At 39.3% G+C, this 21403-nt stretch overlaps 1 protein-coding gene across 2 annotated transcripts; it reads right to left on the bottom strand.

The window, feature by feature from the left end:
* Positions 1–439: 439 nt before the first annotated feature.
* hycc1 (hyccin PI4KA lipid kinase complex subunit 1) lies at positions 440–20177 on the bottom strand. 2 transcript variants are annotated; one of them, XM_079258338.1, is made up of 12 exons: positions 20044–20177; positions 12795–12876; positions 12051–12152; positions 10717–10896; positions 9833–9913; positions 9638–9753; positions 8344–8439; positions 7398–7514; positions 6390–6477; positions 5054–5216; positions 3810–4153; positions 2457–2590 (listed from the first exon to the last, which is right to left on the bottom strand). In XM_079258338.1, the coding sequence occupies exons 2-11, from the start codon at positions 12843–12845 to the stop codon at positions 3855–3857; spliced, it is 1293 nt and encodes a 430-aa protein (XP_079114464.1). In that variant the 5' UTR covers positions 12846–12876; positions 20044–20177; the 3' UTR covers positions 2457–2590; positions 3810–3854. The 2 variants fall into 2 exon arrangements, with proteins under 2 accessions (XP_079114465.1, XP_079114464.1); XM_079258339.1 differs by lacking the exon at positions 3810–4153 and having other exon boundaries at positions 440–2590.
* Between the last annotated feature and the right edge of the window lie 1226 nt (positions 20178–21403).

The raw sequence follows: 21403 nt of genomic DNA, 5'->3' as shown, positions 1-21403 counted from the left end.
AGCCTGACGTTCTCTTTTCCTAGAGCGCCACTCTGCGGCCAGACATGTGTGTTACAGTTCAGGCTCATAGACCCTGTTCAGACTATTTCACCTTTGAACTTCCAGTAGCAGTTTGATACTTTTTTTGTCTTAATATCAACAGGACCTTCATATGGATCATACTAGACAAATTCAGTCAGTTATTAAACTCCTTTATCCAGTATATTTCCTAATGAACATACTTTTCATGTTCTAGAAATTTACATTTTCTAAACAACATGCTGAGTTTTTTTTTTAAAATCTAGATATTTATGACATTTGTGTAGTTTGTGTAAAAGAAAAATATAATACTAACTATATATGTAGATATACTGACATGGTTTAAAGCTCAACTCCTTCCACAGCTGAAAGAGAAAATATTAAGCAGACAAATGAAATATAGAAACACTTTATTCCCAGACATTGTAGCAGTGAGTTATTTTCAGACAAAGGAAGGCCAATATAATCAACTTTAGTAGAACAGAGTATGATGTAAAACAGCTTAGCCATTCACTATAAACCCACGTACAAAGAAACATGATTGGTTTTGTCCCACCAAGCTACAGACACTCAGCTATAGTACACAGACATCAGAGTACAAATTTCTTTGAGGGTTTGGAGCAGCATGAATGCTTGATTAAGGACATCAGATGTAGCAGATGGTAGATGGTTTGAGTTTTACTCTTTTCTTGGTATCAGATCATGTCTTGCAACATGATGTAATAAAAAGCAAGAAGGGAGGCAGAAAATACATCACTTAAGTACTAAAAACATCTGGAATGGTGGGTTGATTAGAAATCAGGGAAAATGCCTTGTTGCCCCAGATGTACTCCTACTGCTGCACAAGAAACGATTCAGTTACAGTTTGAGTCTAGCTGACACTCAAGAGGTTTAAAATTGAGTATTTTAATTAAACTGGTGTAAGTTAAGATGCCTAGAAGTATGTGGCAGACAGTTGCTGGGGTGGCAACATGTAAAAGCCAAGAAGGAATCTTCATGGAGCAACAAAGCACAATGTCTCAGAAAAATACTATTTGAGATTCAAATTTGTTATAAGAAAATACCATTAGAAAACAACTTGTTTGCTTGTCCGTGTGCAAAATTCAATCCTTAACTACATCATATCCTTGCCATTTGTAAGAAGCTGGATTTTAACTTCTGCCATCAATATATGGCAAATAAGGAAGGCGCTCGAGGAGCACGTTGAAAGTATTGCTTCTTTGTCATGATGACAATACTGTGCAACTGTAAACATACAGACCAAATTCTCTTCACACTGGTTAATTATTTAGTGGTTTCTTTGTCAAGAAGAAAGAAGATTTACTTTTAAGAAGCTTGCTTATAACTGTAGACAGTTTAGGCAATCAACCCAAAAATGAGAAAATACTGACTTTGATAGTTCTGTATTGCTAAGGGAAGGGATTTACCAATATTTTTTAAAAAAGTTGTAGAAACACTTGTTCCAACTAAGAGAATCACCTTGTTCACTGTATCAATCAGCAGCCTTTTTCTAAAAACCATTTGCTCACACACAAACTCACAGACCCACACCCATACATGCTCACACGTACAGTACACCTGCCCTTAGACACCAGGGCGAAGTAAAGATGGATGTATGGAAAAGCCATGCAGGACAGCAAATACCAGTTAAATTATTTCCAGACTCTTTTCCCACAGTTTTTTTTTTAGTACTGATTTTAGGTGCATCCTGTTGTGACAGGAAACTCCAAATGGTAGCAGTTTTGTCCTGCCTTAGCTTCTAGAGTCAGTGATGCTGGAAGTGGTCTCCCTGACACCCTGCCTCCATCAAGCTGAGAGGAGATTCTGCAGGGGGGAGAAAAGCTGAGGGAGCTTTGGATGGTTGAACGAAGAAGGGCAGCAGGCCAGTTTACAGCACAAAGACTTTAAGACATCTAAAATGGAGCGATGAAAAAACAGTGGGAGTGTTTGTTCATATGGTTGTGGTCCATTGTTGTTGGCATGGCTTAGAGTTCCAGATCACAGGTACAGGGTCACAGGATCAGAGATGAGGGTCCATATAGTCAGGAGTTATAAAGGGTTTAAAGGTCAGAGCCAAGATGCACACTAATGCTAGGGGAGCGCTGCGTGTGGTTTGGAGTGGGACTCAGGTATCCCATCCCTTCCTCCTGCAGGCTGCAGGAATAGCGACCCGCCTCAGAGGCTGTGTGGTTGCTGGCAGGAGGGGCATTACCACTGGCCACCTGCTCAAAGGAGCGAGAGAAGACGGCGCTGGCAGTACGCGTCAGGCTGGTGAGAGCGCCCGCTCTGGGGACCGACTGGCTAGAAGTGAGCGTTAGTCGCTTGACAGACAGCTCTGCGCTCTCGCTGGCAGCCCGGCCCGTTGTTAAAGGCCCCGCCTCCTTGTCCTTGCTGCTGCGCCCACCGAGCCGACACTTCTTCATGGCCTTGGCCCCCAGGTTCAAGGTCGTGATGCTGTTGCTAATCATGATGGAGGGCGGGGTCATATCAGGACCTGACCCACTAGGCCAAACTCCTTCATCCACTTCTGAGATATCCATCAGCTCATCCGGGGAACCCAAATCCACTGCGTCTGTAAGGCAGATACATGGAGACATGGAGTTGTGTAAACAACATGAACAAAACCAAATTAAAAACAACCTAATCTGTCATCCAGTATGAGTAATCCACTTAAGTTACAAAGAAAAGAAAAAGATGCCGTTTATAAAATTTCTTGCATTAAACTGCAGCTGAATGACAGAGAAGGTCAATAATTATCCAGCAGATGGCGCCTTCACACTGCAAGTTTACCTAACAGGGATGTCCCACCACCTGACAAGGCAATGTAAGTTCCTAGAACATGTGTTAGGATAACAAGCAGCGCTGTGAGAAAACAGCCAGTAATTTAGAGGCAGAGTCCACGTTTTCTCCCAAAGGAAAGAGGGAACAGTGATAAATAGAAAAAGCCTTGGAGAGCCCACAAAGGAAAAGAAGAGGAAGGCAAACGAAGCACAGATCTGTGCATAATTGCTTGTTTTTCTTCATTATCTCTAATCACAGACAAACACATAGGAATGTGTCCCACTTTTTCTAAAGGCAGGCATCCACATCCATGTAACAGGCAACCTGCATAATCAGAAATATGTCTGATGTGCTGCTATCACTGTAACAGGATATCAGTGCACCTCTGATAAACGGAAAGGAAGGCCCTGTTCAAGTCAGATTTCACCGGCATTAAAAAAGGTTAGGAGGTATATTCAAGATGTGCATACCACCTCCACCCACCCTCCCAGGAAATCTTTAAAAACAACAGCGGTTTATTTTATCAGAGGTTTTGTAGGCTTCGTCATTTTAGGTCATCAGGACATGCCGTTTGTAACCAGAAGTCTTGAGTTAACATGGACCTGAACAGATATAGATTGGAGAAAAGAATATGATATATTCTTTTAGAGTACTTGTTCAGAAACCTGCTTTTTATCACCTCTTATATAAGATGAGCTTAATTTTACTTGAAACACACCAATTAGCCTTAATGATTCAGTCACACACTTTAAATGCATTTTTTATGAGGTTATTGATTTGTTATTCAGCAGGATCTTTAATAATTCATTTGACCTTAAGGGATTTCAGCAGGTGATTTTAATGAGGAAGCTTTAGCCACAAAGGAGAGTGGAAATGAATGAATGACCATGGACAGACAGATGATAGGAATAAGTGCAATTAGGCAAGAGGGTGGTGGAGCCCAGCACGGAAGGTAAAAGGGGAAGTCATCATGCAGCTTTTTCAGACCACGCCCCGCCACACATGGTTACCTAGGTTACCCCGGGAGTGGGGCAGGGGGAAGGAGGGAGAGGACTTTAGTACTGGCTCCTCCCTGTGGAGGCCGACCCAGAACCCTCATTCTCCACCATTCGCCTCACAGACTTCTGCCTCCTGACCTCCTGACTCCGAGTAGTGGAGTCATGACTTCGGTGGTCCAAGCTGACCTCGGGAGAGGCACCCAATGTGTCGCCGTCAAGTTGGGTGCGGCCGTCGGTGCGTGGCCGCAGGGAATCTCCGTTGGCCATGCGCTCGCCGCTTACGCCAGTCACACTGATCTCGGGGATGGCCACGCCCCCCAGCGCAGCTTCATTGTCTACACTCACCTCCGAGGACTCTGGTGAGGGGGACCAAGTGGGGTGGGGGGGAATTTTGGACCAATACAGACACATACACCCACACACAAAAATGGACAGACATTTCATGCACACAGACATGGAAGACAAAAAGACGGTCATGTGCACAGGCACACATGACCACAGAGACACAAGATAAAGAAAATAAATGTAATGACAGAAAAATATAAAACAAAAAAATTATAGTGAACAAAATACAACACAAAATAAATGCTGGATGGAGATGAATATGAGCACAATAGATGATAGATCACCACTCATCCCTACTTAATCCATATTTGATGTATTTTATATTCTGCTCACAAGAAAAGCTCTTAACAGAAGAAAGCTGCTCTTACAGGCTCTGCTACAACAGAGCAAAATGGGTGTTGGCTTAAAATTAAACCTACTTATTAAACATGCTGAAGGCTGCAATTTACCTGACTTATCTGTGCAGAGGGAACAGAGAGCTGATCTCTTGTAATTCTAAGCCACAATCATTGACTCTGAACAGACCTCAAGATTTAATAACAGATAAACTCAGTAGTCTATACAAAATGTAACAAATGGAAACTCATTTTTTGGCATAGATAAAATATTCTCTAACAAACATCTTGTGATCTATCCAAATAGGATGATGTCCCTGCCAGACACATAAACAAAAAAAAACAAGGGGAAAAAAACCCCAAAAAACTTTAAGGATTGAATGATGAATAGCTGATGAACAGTGTCTTTATGAGAGGAGTAAATGAATAATGGAGATATAAATATTTTGCTTCCTCTCCTTTGGAGTAAAACTAAAAAGTTTGTCTTTGAGAAACCCAAACAGAAGTATATAAAAAGTCCTGTATCACTAATTCTCCATCTCAGTTTGGCTTTTTTCCCCTGTGTATGCATCTCACCGTGTCTCTTCCAGCGGTGCCCACGTATAGAGAGGGAGGTGACGGCATTTCGGGAGATCCTGGAGGAGGTGGGTGTGATCTCCACCTGGATACTTCGTGCACCCTCCTTGTTATTACTCTTCAGTGCTGCACCATGTAGTGATGACTTGATGGCATTACCCACCTGAAGTGATGAGGTACACATTTACTACTTGAGAGGATGCCAGAAGTTAATAGGATTGCCAGGTACCCAGGAATTTCACTAGCTCTCTAGAAGGTTTAAAAGCAGCCCTGCATCTGCTGCCTGCTGATAAGCCTCATACACCACTAGTCTAATCTTTTGTTCAATCTGTGAACATACATTTGCTACCAACTTCAATTCCTTGTAATTCGAAATTTTACCATTTTTACCAGCATCAGTATAATTTCCACTGTAAAACGATGGTATATATAAATTACTTTTCATTGATATTGACAGGGCATTAACATCAGTCAGCAGATTTATAACAGCTGCATTCATAGATTCTCCACCCAATCACTCAAGCCTAGGTCAGACACAGATCATAGCAAAAGGATTTAAGTACACAATTTTCTTCTCATGCAACTGAGTCTATTACATCAATAAATCTCTGCGAGGTAGTATACAAGTATTTTAAAAGGCTTTGTTTTTCACAATGCCTTTATGTAATAATTCTGCTCTTGCTAAATATGCTGATCCTGCACTTGATCATGTAACAACGATCGCTCATCATGAGTTCGACAGCATGACGTTGCAACACAACATGTCTTTTGTCTAGAATGTTGCAGCACACTGGTCTCATGAAGGACACGTCATCAAGTTATGCTAAGCTATGAGTCACCTGCACCAGCAGACATCATAAAAGCACTGCACAAAGCTGAAAAAGATTATTCTTCAACAATGTATTGTTTGCCAATGTGACAGGTGCCCACAAAGCTCTTCCTTTATTCCAAAAACAGACATTTCCACTGACATTTGCACTAGTAATAATTGAAATGTTGTGTATTTTGATAGAGTTGGTGGAGCACACCTTGATTTGTATAGTAATGCTGTGAGCTTACCAGATTCAATCCTCTACTCCCTGGGCCTCAAGGATTACAGCTAAACCGAGCAGAGGGGAAAGCATGTAAATAATCTAGAGGGATTACGCGCTGCTCGCAGTTGCTGACACACAGAGAGCAACACAATACAGCACACTGTGCTGAGCATGAATCCAAGATCAAAGGTCAGCATGTGCGACTCAATCACATGCCCTCTTTCACACACATGCAAAGGCTAAAAAAAAAAAAACACAGAGTAAAGAAAGATTTGATAGTGAAAGAAAAATATTGCACCCACCAATAGAGCTTCAGGGAACAACTCAAGCTGGGCTCGATACAGAACATCATCCAGTGCTTTGGATCCCAGTTCAACTTCACCATTACACCTACACAGAGGCAGAAACACACATAGGTACTCAAACAGTATGCAGTACACATATGTTTTTGAAAGTTGATTTTGAGATTGCATCTTGAAAAACTTGTTTCAGTTAGCTCTTCTCCATGTAGTTGTATTGAATTTGAAGGGTCGATTGCACACTTGACATCATACTAATAACTTCACTTATGAGATTAAAATGTAATTGCTACCTGATTTTTAAACTTGATAAATGAAATGCAAACAAAGTTTTGCACAGACTGTGTGCATAGTCAGCTAAGTAGTTCACCCATGAACACAAGTTAAAAATTTTCAACAATCTACACATTAGGTAAATTGATGATTGGTAATAAAGCTAAGCATTTGAGAAAACGAGGCAGAGATAACAAATGCCCCTTTCATGTATTGCAAGCAGATTCCTAAACCAAAAAAAAGAAGAATATAATAAGAGTTATAAAAAGAGCTGTGTGGAAAGTACCCATTAATCAGCACAAATGAAGTATTCTTTTAAGAAATCACTTGTTTAGGTCACATGCTGCTTCTTTGTGGTTAATAGTGTCAAATCTTTCCTGAAATGTGAAGCAGTAAATGTTAATTGGTACTCTATTAAAGCATTAAGGCAAAATTATCTCAGTGCAATCAAAGACTGGGGTTATTTGAGAGAAAAAGGATCAATGTGACTGATCAGCCACAGGTTTAAAGTTGCTGGCAGACAAATTAATCAACAGCTCATTTAGCTACATCACAACATTTGGCTGATAAAACCAGAACCATGGCCTCTATATGAATGGATGTTGCTATAACAGGATCCAGCAGGTAGCTGAATTTAAAATAGTGTGTACACTTAAGAGAAAAGACAAATTGTAGCAGGGTGGCAGTGTTGAATTTCTCTGGTTCTATGTGTGTGTGTCCTTATTTGTAAGCACTCACAGAGCATAGTGGATCCCCGTGATGAGCTGTACCAGAAACTCTGATGTGACTGTCAGGCGCGTGCTAATGCCTTTGTAGCGCCGCATCTGTTGCCGTGGGTAACCGCATATGCAAACTCTAAAAAGGAGAACAGATTAGAGCAGTGTTTCTAAATTCCAGTCCTCAGGACCCCCTACCCTGCCTGTTTTAGACATGATCCTCCTCCAAAACACCTGAGCCAGATTTTTTAACTTCCTTTTCAAGTTCTTCACAGTCTGTTAATGAGCCCCTTTATTTCATTCAGGTGTGTTAAGGTAGTGTTGCCTATAAAACATGCAGGGCAGGGGTGCTTCAGGACAGGAATTGAGAAACACTGGATTAGAGGACATCAGTGAAACAATGAAGCAGAAAAACCACACCACCGGGCCATTTGGTTAAAAGCTTTATTATTGCAGTTTCTTGCAAGTTCTTTATCATGCACTTATAAAACAATCTACATTTCCCTCATGCTTGAAATTTAACTGCAGATAGTTTATTATCAAGTAGCTATCCTACATCCTACAGAAGAATGAACTAAAATGTGTAAAACTTGCCCATTTCTAACTGGCAGAAACTATACACAGCTGTCACATTGTGAACTGTCTGGGTTCATCAGACCAATGCTCAGCTGCAGTTGGCAGATTATCAAAATCACTGAGCCAGGATGTGTTTACATCGCAGCTCTTTGCCAAATAGCGGTATCTTGGCCCTCACTGGCAGTAAAGTCTATAAGAGGATCAGATAAGCAATTGCTTGCAAACCAGAGTGTATGTGTGTGGAAGCAGTCTTAATTTACACGTCAGCTATGAAATCACAGTAAAAGCCTGAAGTATTTGTGCATTTGTTTGTAATATGTCTTCAAGTGAAGTGCTCCACAAATGCTACATCACATTAAGAAATCCTTATGAAAGCTTGCCTCTCCCTTTACCTGGAGCTTAGCTGGCAGAGGGACTGCAGGGAGGTAGAGGTCATGTAGCTGAGAGCAGCGTTGTAGCACAGCAACAGGAAGGTCAGCACCTCGAACCTTAATAACACACACAGTAAAAAATAAAATAAAATAAAAATAAAAAGGAGCAAGTTCTGTCCAAATACATAACAAAATGTCAAGTCTAACTTAAAACAGATTAGGGCTGAATTCTCATTAGTTTAAATAAAATTCTGTGTAGTTACAAACCCACAAAAAAGAGAAACAAGAACACGCACAACAGTTACAGACGCATTGAAGAGATTAAGATTAAAATCTGTCTGACTGAAGCGACCAATTTTTTTTTTTTGCCACGTAAATACACTTAAAAACAGAATAAAAGACCTACTATGCACTGTGTAAATAGTGCAGATGCAGATGTTTATCTCGTATGTATAGACAGATGTATATATCTTCTATATAAATATATATTATATATATATTGTATATCACATCTTTAATGTGCATTGTATATAGCATTTTGCTCGTTTTGCTTGTTCTTTAGATTTTTTTAACTCGTAGTGGATTTTAGTTATATTTTTTATTTTTATTATTATTATTATTATTTACTACCCATTTGCACTATCTACTTTGTTTGCACCTTTCATTACTATTTGCACCCTCCTTGTTGTTTCTGAGAGCCTATGTAACAGTGAATTTCTCCACTGTGAGATAAATAAAGTCTTATCTTATCTTATCTTATCTTATCTCTACTATCCAGCCAGTCTATGATATCAGTACTAAGAAAATCTGGGAGCATTCCAGTCAAGACATCATGACCTCCAGTTCTTTTAGAGATAGATAAATTCAAGAAACCCTCATAGCCACATTACAACTTTAAGAAACAAGAAAGCAAGCAAGAAAGAAAGAAAACAAGAAAGAGAACCGCCAGAGGCTATCACTGAGGCAAGTGCATCATACATAAAATAACGGGCTCTGCCAGCAGCTAAAGACACAAACACTAAAGCCTTTATGGATTTATTTTTAGGTTGTCTAATATTGTAGTTGACGGCCAGTGTCGGGACTAAACATTGTGTAGTTCAAAGCTAAAGCATGGCCTGATTTAGAAATAATAACAATGACAGTGTTTCCATCAAGCTGATCATCCTCTTTGGCGTGCTTTCTATTTCTAGTTACTGGCTGATGTTGACTACTGCATAACAGAGACTGGCTTCCTGTTACCAGGAAACCTCCATTTAAAACCATCACAATTCATGTGATGGCTCAGTGCATTAAAAAAAAATTTAAAAGCTCTTACCTGTTCTGCGCTGTAAAGGTTTCCCTCTGGAGGTGTGGCCCGCTGTACACCACCCTGCTCAAGCCGTGATTGGCTAGAGCGCCTTCCGTAAGTGCCATGGAGCCAATAGCTGAAGGCTGAAGAGGCAAAGTTAAGTTTACGTGACCCGATACCAGCAAATGCAGGTTAAGCAAGTTTGCATGTAGACATGCTCACCTCGTGGTACACAGAGGGTTTGGAGAGGGAAGGGACGGTGAAAGATAATACTTTACTTTGTCCATCTTTATCAACTATTTCCTGTTAAAAAGAAAGACAGGAAAAGAAAGAAAAAATGTTTTTCTTGGTGAGGAAAACAAGTTTTTTTCCTTCTCTCCCCTTCAGTGCTCTAAATCTCAACATGTGCTCTGATCTCTTCCATCACACTCATCTGTTATGTGTGGGTGTTTGTGCATAGACCTCAGGGGCTCGTTTCCCTGCCTAATCGGTTGGTGTGTGTTTACTTATCTTTGTGCACAATGTGTGAACACACACACAGAAAACTCTCAGGGTCTTTGTGTCCCCTGTGTGCATGTTAATGCCAAACAGATTATTAGAGGTCAGTCAGTATGACGAGTGACAGCTGACCTATTCTGGTACTCGGAAGGGAAGCTGAGAGACAATGCACTTTGCTGATAGAGAATTTAGACCCAAAGTGGATGAAAATGGTACTCTACACACTTTAATAATTAATAGTGATGGCATATCTCAGTGAGAAGATAATGGACACTGCAAGGTGCAGTGTCATAGGGTTTCAGTTCCTCTATTTTTTACCCTTGCTTCCTGTTACTCATGAAAGATCACTTTCTAGCAAGGCAAAAATTGTAAAAAGAAGCTTTCCATATCCCATGACACAAATCCCAAAAGTATTTCAGCAGTTAAGACACCCAACATTGGAACTGTATTTTAATACTTAATCACTAAGGATCAAGGACTTTCCATTTAAGTACCTTTGCTTTGAAATTAAAGTTTGTTTTTTTTTTAAGAAGAACAACTCTCTGCTAGTCATAACATAATGACAATCATTTGTTAGCAAAATGCAATCGCTTCATGTTTTCTCTTACCAGGTTGTAAATGCCCAGCAGCAGGGCTTCAATGCAGCCGGAGGTGTGGGGGTCTCTGGCAGCACTGACTGACAGGAGGCTCCACAGGAGCTCTGGCAGGAACTGTAGCGTAAATCGCTGCAGCTGCGGCAAACCACTCCGGTAAAATTCAAACAACTGGTGACACACTGGCTCCAGCAGCTGTGAAACAGAAAAATCCAAACATCATTAAGCTGTGAAAATCAGCAGCAGCTCAGATATAATGAATTTTATATGTATGGCTCATTAGTGATCTCAGATTAAAATATAATAAAAGCAGTGCAGGGGGGGGGGGGGGGGGTCATTAGCATGACAGATTTGCAAGTTGGAGCAACAACCAGATGTGTGTGAAATTGTGTTTGTGAGTCGATAAAACAGCAATATTGAAAACATACCATAAAAAAAGAAACTTTAAAGTTAAGATTTGGTGTTTTAAGGTCAGACATTTTGACTCTTTAGTTGAACATTGTTTTGTTGTTTACACAACTGCAATGTGTAAACAGGTTCCATATGCAACATTTAAAGCAATGTTTTGCTTTTTATTGAGATTATGCAAAGCATTGCAGGAAATGATAATTACTCCAAGTAAAGATGAATCACAAACATCCACTGTTCAGTATCATCCAACCCAAAACCAGTCTTGCTGCAAAGCCAAATGTCCAAGACAAGGCAAAAAATATATCAACAAATTCCCATATTTTACTGTTAAAGCTCAGTTTGGAGTAAACTGGTGAAATAAATATGTGTATAAACTGAGTCAGTATCCTTCCAGGCCTTGTTTACTGGCCAGAATAACCAAGTAGTCCATGTTGAAAGAAGGAGCCTTCCCATCTCCCCTCTGTGTACATACAGTAAAACAAATGGCAGCAATAAAACCTGACATCTAAAAAAACATCTTAATGTGATTATTTGTAGTCTCAAATTAAAGAGTTAGATGCACCCCTAGTGTAAAATATTCATTTTTGAGCCATTGCAAAAGTATTTAGACTTGGTAAGTTACTGCATAAAACTGATTAAATTACATTTTCTTATTATTAAATATAAATGTGTAGCAATCTGTAAGAGAGGAAAATAAATAAAAACAAAACCTAACCCTCACACAAATGAAAATCTTATTTTTTTCTATTCGAACTGGTCAAAATGGTCTGAAAATTATAGAACAATTACCTCTCAAATGAGACTCAAATGACACATTTGCCTTAAAATGGTTAAAAAAAATTGGCAATGCATTATATTGGTCTTTAAAAGAAAAACCAAAAAGCCAATTTTACCATGTTAATGAGTAAAGAGATTATTTACTGTATATGTGTACATACATCGCTGTAGTTCTCTCGGATAACCTTGTAGAGTGCAGGGACCAGGGCACCTTTGTCTTTTAATGACGCAGCATAGGTGGAGACAGCACTGTCAGGCAGAGTCTGAAACAGAAACATTTAAGGATTGATACACCAAAAAAAATTAAAAACACAACGCATGAATGATTCAAGACATCTGCCAAATTTCATTACACTTTTGATAACATATGTTTTTAGGTTCACTGATAACTCGACTGTCCCTAGGAGTGAATTTAAACATGAGTATGTCTTTCCATGTTGACCCTGAAATGGTCTGATGACTGGGACAATAGCTGGGACAGCCTCCAGCTTCTCTGCGACCAGGAACTGGAATAAGTGGCATAGAAACAGGGTTGTTTGGAAGAAGGGGGAAAAAAAAAGAAAAGAAAAAAAAAAAAAAAAAAAAAAAGGAAGCCACTCAAACAGGGAGGTGGGCACTGGTTGTCATACATTTACACAGAAAAATCTCATTTTCTCCATTATTAGTATTCTTCTCCAAGCTGTGGCTTTGGTACCAGCCACGTACCAGTGGGTGCTCCTGTTTGAGTGGGAGCATGCAATTTGATGTGAACAAAGTACTTCAGAGAGTGTGTTTGTTTATGTGAGTGAAATAAATTCTGTCAAAAAGAAGGAGCAGCGCAAAAATGTACTGCATACAAATCACGGTTGAGTGTGTTTTCAAACTGCATAAACAGGTACAAGGATGGAGAATAAATAAAGCAGTACCTTAAATTCTGACAGCCATTCTTCCACCACTCCTTGGTCCATAGCCAACATGTTCCCTCATCTGCAGTGGAGTCACCTCTACCTATGAGAGAAAGAAATGCTTCATAAATACACGTTTTAGTCATTGGTGCAAAGATACTCAAGCAATCACAGCTTGAAGGAAGCTTTTTTTTTTCTTTTTTTTTTTTCCAAGCATTCTATTATAAGAGATCCTTTTGATAAAAAAAAAAACAAAAAAAAACATCTATTTAAAAACAGCAAAGAGTCTTGTGGTCGAAGTCTACATGCTGTAAATGTACACGCTCCGGGCTTCAATACTTCAGAAGTCTATCACTCCCCCTCGCTTTCCTCCCATTTGCCTCTTCAGACACACACCTCTGCAGCAAGCACTTTATCAACTTCAGCTGGAAAAAATCTAACATCACCCACACAAAACACCTTGGCTAGGTTCACTGTTGAACTGTTGATGAGAAATATACACGACTGTACCATTCAGATGTTTATAAATTGAGACAGATGCACATCCTCACAGTTTATATTTTCATCAAACTATGCTCCATCCATGTTAGATGTGTTTTTAATACTTGTTATTCATCAAAGCACTTGTTATTAATGTATTAGTACCTTCTCTTTTCTTGTTTATTCTCATGACTGTGCATGCTACCTTCTAATTTTTACAAGTCTGTAGTAAAGCCTCCTATAGCTTTGGCATGACAGAGTCAAAGAGCAAAACAAATCAATACATTTTGACAGTATGGGGTTAAGAAGATAAACAACAGTGTTTGCTCAATGTCTTCTCAGCTTGACTGCTGCAAAAGAAAAGGCGATTTTACAGACTTTGGGTTAAATCAGTACTTCACTAGTAGATTAGTTATCCATATAGCAGAACATTCACCCTTTTCAAGTAACATCACTGTTCATGTTTACAGGACAAGACAAAAGCCTAAAGCCACACAACAAGCACAGTGAGACAGCTGTGCTTAAAGCCAAATGCCAACGCACATTTTCTGATATTAGTGTGTTAAATGCTGCAAGCATTTGCTAATTAGCAGTACACAGCTAAGAATGACAGGAATATACTTATACATAAACTAAGTACTGAATGAAGATTTTGACCTAATTGTAGTAAAATAAATAACGTTAAAAAATCACTAACAGCCATCCAGAAGAGTACATCTGTACCACATGTCATGAGGATCTGCCTGTTTGTTGCGGGGCATGACACAAATATAAGCATATTTGACATCATGGAAAAGATCGGGGAAAGAGTTTCAAGAACTGCAAAGTTATTGGGATTCATATCTCAGGACCTCAAACATCATAACAATTCATCCAGTGGTAATGCATTTCAGATTAAATCAAAACTAATTGAGTGACCAACACAGCCATTTATATGGCTAGTAAGTATTATCAAATACACTCCTGAAATGCAATATCCAGCCCTTTCTTGTATTATATGACAAAGTGGACAGTGTTCCCTTCTTAAATGAAAATATTAAGAATTCCTCAGATTGTTTTGTGTCGCACAGACACAAACAAGCCAGAAAGCATGTCTGAGCCTTCTGTAAGGTTCTGCCATAACATAACAGTATCCAGGAAAAGCAAATAGCAGACTTGTCATCATTTGACAGATGCAAAGTGAAGAGAGTGTGCCTTGATAAAACTCGAACCATTTTCCAACTGATTTTAGAAAGAGTAGAATCACCACCTTTAGACTATCAACATATGATGGGACTTGGCCCAAGACGTGCATTTTCTGCTTAGCACAAGGACACCATCTCTCTGCCTCTGATGGATGATCTGTTTTGGAAAGCGCACTGTGTCTGTGTCGTGTCTGCGCTACACAACAGCAAATGCATGGCTAAATTAGCTGCTGAATGCAGAAAGTCCATGTTTGGTATGTCTGGTGATGCAGGATGAGAAAAACAAAGGGGGAGGAAAGTTTCCTTCTCTGTGAGCACTTGTCATGAAGAAACATGCTCAGTTTTAGAAACATGAAGGTATGATTTCAATCTTTAAAGACTTTCACTGAATGCATTAGACATGGTCATGTGCACAAGCACTGACGCACACTCTTTGTCTCTTCTTCTTAAAGCGTATTAACCTTTCAACTTTCAAACCAGGCTGGCAGCAAAAGAGGCATTTCATAGCGATGAAGGGGCTCCAGACAAATACATTAGAAGACAAATTTGTACATTGCAAAAATGCTCATAAATGTCACCACAAGCATGAATATATCACAAACATGCTTGTTTATTAAAACAAATTTGTTTTTGGTTGATTTTACCCCACCACCACACACACATCTATCTGCCTCCAGTACATCATTTCTCTTTGTACTACTCTTCAGCCTCTGGATTTATCTTTTAATGCATCCACATGCTTCATTTTGTTTCACTCTGCTGCATGGTCCCTCCATCACAGCCAGGTGTCTATTTATGGACTGTACCAATGACAGGAATGACAAAGGGGGAGGGGAGTCAGTGACTCATGAAATAGGGGAGGATAAAGCAGAATAGCCTCCATTTAGAGAAATTAGTCCTTTGTGATAGTCTCTTTTTCTGTTCTTTCACACTGATGAAGGCAACAATAAGAACATCACTATGGAAAGGCACCACACGCCTTATAATAAAGGCTAGCTGGACTGACAGACTAATTATTGTGATTACAGTGTGGATGAGTCAGTCTTGTTGGAGGAAGGATTTCCTCCTACAGAGTGACTCCTAACCTGTAAAACTTTGTCCATGGTGATGTCTGGGCATGTAATCTGAATAGGCTGTGGCTTGTCATTTGGATGCAAGCAACATTTAAAATTGGCATCTGCTCGTCATGCCGCCTACCTGTGTGATACATTTGCTTTTGACCAAAGAAGCAGAAAGAAACTAAGGTAAAGCAACTGAAAACTTGGTATCACTTGTCAGAAAACTGGCCTATTTCAAGGGATACATTTTGACATGTCAAAGCACTAATAGGGAATTTAATCATTGTTAATATTAATCATTTCATCTTTGCTGATCATGCTTAGATTTCCAAATCAAAACCATTATAGTAGGGAATACAATTAGGCATGCTCCATCAATGACACCATTTCTTAAAGAACTTTGAACAGTATTAATCAATCACTGTATCTACTTACACACATAAGACAGATTTAAGTAGATTTGAAATGTTTCAGACCACATGCAAAAGCAACACAAACAGTCTATAATACTGACTTCTGAACTCTACTCCTGCACTGCAAACAGGCAGATTCATTTTCTGGAGTAAAACTGAAAAACTAATGACACTGGAAGTACACTCAATTGTGTAATTATGTTATTAGGCACGTTTGTCTTCCATCTTGGTCAGGCCCATTAGTTACTCTATTATGGAGTTTCACATTATGACAGACATCAATAGAGAGGAAGTAAAATGCGCAAATCATGCAGCTGGTGAGTTTCTTAAGTACTGCAAAACCACACTGAATAACAGGTGCTTGTTTCTGACAAACATTAAAAAACCAGCAAGAAACAAGTACATGAGCAGGGTGGACGAGAACAAGCAATAACTCGTTCAAGTGATGAATGAGGAGATGCCTGACAGATGTCAATGTTGCAGACAAACTGCACAGCATGATGGATAGAGGAGGTAGAAACCATGTATATGATCCATAGAAGGTAGAGATAAAGATACAGGTGAAGAAGTAGAAGAAGACAGAAATGAACACCAACTACCCTCTTTATTATTAGGTTGGGAAACAATGCCTGTAAAATTCAAAGTAATCAAAAGTAACAGCGCTGCTCACAGTTGTGCTGAAACGTGCTTTTTTTCTGTCTTTTGTTAATGGGGTAGCCTAAATGTTTGGGACACTTAACTGAAATGAACCAGCATCAACTAAGGCGTTAAATAAAAACATAAAGTGGTATAAATATTATTTTTAACCTTATCAGCAACACCATTAAAGATCAAGATTTAAGCAGATTTCATGGCTAAGTTATTGCATTTGATTTGGCAGATATTTAGACGGAAGAAAAGAAGGGTGAGTTTTTAACAACCCGAGGGGTGGGTAAACTCAATAGAAGTAAGGATGTAAGGTAAATAAAAAACAGGAGTTCATTAGGCTTCGATCTGTGCTGGCCAGGTGGCAACCTTCCAGCATCTAAGAAATACACAATGTAAGCAATGACACAAACACCCTCCTCCCTTACATCCAGACAAACTCAAGGAATATAACTGACATATTAAGCAGCCTAAATGGGACTCCCTGAAGGTTTCACTGATGCAAAGCTCTACTGAAACCAGCTTCTTGTCACAGAGTGACAGAGAACACGTCATGCATTGCACAAATAAATGCTGTAAGTGTGTTTCTTCAATGCCTAGTTGACAAACCTGTTCCTGTGAACTAGCTAAAGTTGACAGCTCACTGCCTCTAAACTTACACTTACGACACCATCTTAAACTCTCAAACACAGCAACACGCACTGGGCTGTCCATCTAAATGAGCTTATTTTGACTCCTCCTTCTAAAGACTTCTTCCAACACAAACAAGTCTTTCTGCTTGCATTCCTACTGTAATCCTTGTTGTGTGCTTGCATGTTCTGACAAAACACACACCTGAAGTAGACGTACGATACCTCACCAGAGCCTTTGCATGGATGATTAGGAAAAACCACATTGATAAAACAGCTGTCCTCCAGTGCTCAGTAGTGAAGAAAGAGGATTCCTGTACCTGAACGCTGGCAGAAAACCGAAGCAAGTACCAGTGAGAATGGATCAGTGTGACATCCACACACATTCACAACCCCTCCCTGTTGATTATCTCACTTCCTATTACACACATATTTTAGGAAACTTCTTTTGATGAGGAAGTGAGTAGACCAATAAGAATGAAGGCTTAAAGAGGGGGAAGAAAGAAAAACAGAGAAAAGAGTGAAGTGGGAGGTTTTGTTAGTGGCCAAGCTGCCCCAGCTGCTTTTTCCTGTGGTGCAGGGTGACGCTGCATCAAGCTACTAGTATGCGTGACATAATGACAGTGACACTTTCAATTCTAGGCCTTCACAATTATTGTTACAATAAAACAAGGATAAAAAAGGGGATTCAATAAGCTTTATGAATCTATACTTGCAACATCTAGAGTGCTGATTAAAGCCATATGACCACAAACAACTAAAAGCTTTTCAAATTTGGGAAATAATGTAAAGACCAGCTACTACAGCAATTCGCCTCTACCCAAATTCAAAACAGTGTCAGCAGGTTTTGCGCATGATTGCAAGACTATTGCAACCTAAATGGATGAAAGAGCTGGTGAGCAATTTTTACAATGTTGGGGAGTCCAAGTAAAGGTGTAGGCTAAGCCCCATCACTGTAGTGAAAAAGGAAAGAAACTAACATGCCCTGACCTCACCTGTTCACCATTCCCACCTTCTGAGAGCAGTTTACACCACCCCAAACAACTTTATCATTTTATTTTGACCTCTCTCAACAGCAGTTTCACTCCTTTTTCATACTGTCTAGAGTCATCTTCTTTATTTGAACGATCTTTGCCTGTGGTTAACCCTGTTGCATCATCCCTGCCCTCTTTGCTCTCCCCAAAGGTCTTATACAAAAGCAGGTTGCTTATAGCTAGAAGGGTTAGGGGGAGGGGGCGCACTGTGCTTCTGTTTTCTTTCTCTTCCATGCACACATGTGTAAAAAGGAAAGCAGCCTGTGGCTAAGTAGATATGACAGACTGTGTGACTTGTGTGTGTGGTTTTTGGTGTTGAGGAAGACAAATAGAGCGATCTGACAGGAAAGAATCCTCTTATAGCAGCCTACGCACCCTTCTCGGTTGCCTGTAAGCCAATGATGCATCTTTGTCCCTTCAATTCCCTATCTTCCTGAAGCAACTGTGCCTGAGGAGACCATGAGTAACAATTATAACACTCCATCTTCTTCCCACTTTTTTCTCTCCATTTGTCATAAATAGACAAGTCACTTAATGTTCCACTTCAAATACCACCTAAAAGGCAGATTAGAAGCTTGTTTTGTTTATTTTTACTTATTTAACTTTTATTTAACCAGGTAAAATCAGTTAAGAACAACTTCTCATTTACAATTATAACCTTGTTTTATCAAAAGGTTAGTTAGCATTAAGTGTGCTGCATCCTAGGGTAAGTCAATTTGCTGTATTTTATGCATGCAGAATTTGGTGCAAAATCAGAGGGACTGCTCAACTTGCCAGGATATTTCATGAATCCTCATGCATGGGTGACTATTTGTGAGGCCAGATGACAGTGCAGCCTGCACAATCTTCCTGCTCTGTGACCTTCTGTGCTTTATTGTCAAAAAGCATTAAGTGGCCTAAGACACTGACAAACATGGATGCCCATATTAATAAGCCAATGCTTACTTTCATGGCATCCACACCCCAGTGACACCAACTTAACAGTCCACAATCACTCACTCAATGAACCCATTAACAGCTAAAGGCAATGCCTCTCCCTCATGTCAAAGACAAAGACAAACATGTATGGGAAGGAAAGGGCAACCTGTGAATTAAGCTTAAAATAGTCTAATTTACACACATCTGGAAGCCTTTATGGAAAGGACTCTGAGGGTAAAAACAAACAATGACATCTTAGACTATAGAGCTGTAAGTTGAGTAAGTCCCCAAATACAGAAAACTCTTGGAGTAGCTGGAACACGCACACATATCCGTCTATATATGTATACATGCATACATACAAACAAATTCATAAATCCAAACAGTGAATTATCTTAGACACTAGTCTTTAGTTGTCTTTCTTTATCTGACAGAGAGATCACCTGAGGAATCTTAACAGGAACACACCCACATAGCTGCTACCGTGCAGTCAAGTACAAAGTCTGTTCTTTTACCCAGAAATACCTTTTTATTAAAGTGGAACTAAAAAAACAAAACAAAACACGTAACCCTATTACGTTTAAAGTCTTTTATAGCTTCTGGCTTCCATTACAACTACTTCAATACATAAGCTCAGCCACGAAACAGAGTTTGCCAATGATAATTAACATACAACCCGTGTTTTGTGTTCAACGTGACTGAAGCTAAGTGGAAAACAGTGGTGCTCCTGGTCACTCAGTTCAGTGTATTTTTTAAGCGGCATCAGCTAAAGAGTGTAAATAAATCCTCCGCCGTCAGGGCTTGCTGAATGACTTAGAGCTGTCACCGTGACTGCATTCAGATTAGCTAGTTAGCTAGCTCGGCTAAGACAAGGCGCAAAGTGAACTCATGAAGGTGCGCTTTACTTACCGGCATGCTATCTGTCAATTTCTTGGTATCACCGTCCTCTATCGTTCCAACGAGACGAGTAAAGGGCTATCACCTGGCTACTCCATAAAGCTCCCCAATATTTCAACACTATCACCTCCTTCCATCTTCATTACTTTCTCCACTCAGACTACCACCAAACGGCAGGACTCGGTCTCTAATGAATGACAGGATTTCTGACCAATGACACAGTAGTGTATGTATACCAGTCACGCCCTTTAAATATATTGTCCAATCACGTTAGACTTATTTGACAGCACCTCGATAATTTCCACAAGCACTGTAGGTTGTCGCAGTCAGCCGCTGCTCTTTGACAGCAAGTGATCCATTGTATTCTTAACTAACCATATTGTGATATTGTTTGCAGATATATATTGATTTATATATTTTGAAATATTTTCAGTCATGAGAACTTTGCACTTCTTTTTAAATTAGAATACTATGTGATGCCTATGTAAACTGAAAATAAAATTGTAATGACTTCAGAGATAATGGTGAAACAAAATAGTTATAAGTTCTTTGGATAAAATATTGATTTTATATATACATACACGCACACACACACACACACACACACATATATACATATATATATATATATATATATATATATGTGTGTGTGTGTGTGTGTGTGTGTGTATCTTTAGATTGTATAATTATCAAATTTAACTTTTAATTAAGGTGTGCCGTTTCATTGTACCTATACACTTCAAGCTAAAACCATTTGTAAGTGCTCTATTAAAGTCTCTGTTTAATAATACAGGAGCACTTTACAAGGGATTTTTTTTAAAAAAAAAAAGTATAATCAAGATGGCATAAAACCATGTGTTTGTCTGCTGGGACTGCAAAAACTGCAGTTTTTAATTAATAAGTATAACAGGGCTTCTGTGAATGAGCTGCACATCTGCTCCTTCTAAATGTTAACACTTATCAACAAATACATAACTGCAGCAAATCTCCTATCAGTAGCCCTGCTTTAGTTAACTTTATCCAGCTCTATCCTTAGACTTTAATGTGCGACACTTGTTAATTTATCAACAAATCCAATAACAATGGCTCATTCTAGCAAGGTTTTCCAAACATCAATGCATTTAATTACAAATATCCAAACACAGAAAATATCCATCTATCTGTCTATCTTCTGAGATATATTCTTAAACCGCTCTAAAGAACATGGGAATGTGTTTAGAAGCTAATCTGCAGTGCCCTCTTCTGCTAGTTGGTGGAATTATTGATATTATGGATTTTTTTATATATACAATGATAATCATTGGGAGCATGGAAATCTCACACAAATTATATATCCCAGAAAGAGATGCAAATTAAGCACATCATGACTATA

Source organism: Telmatherina bonti, assembly GCF_933228915.1.
Source record: "Telmatherina bonti genome assembly, chromosome: 19".
Lineage (NCBI taxonomy): Eukaryota > Metazoa > Chordata > Actinopteri > Atheriniformes > Telmatherinidae > Telmatherina > Telmatherina bonti.
Note: the sequence above shows the minus strand (reverse complement) of the source record. Positions and strands in the feature narration are given on the sequence as shown.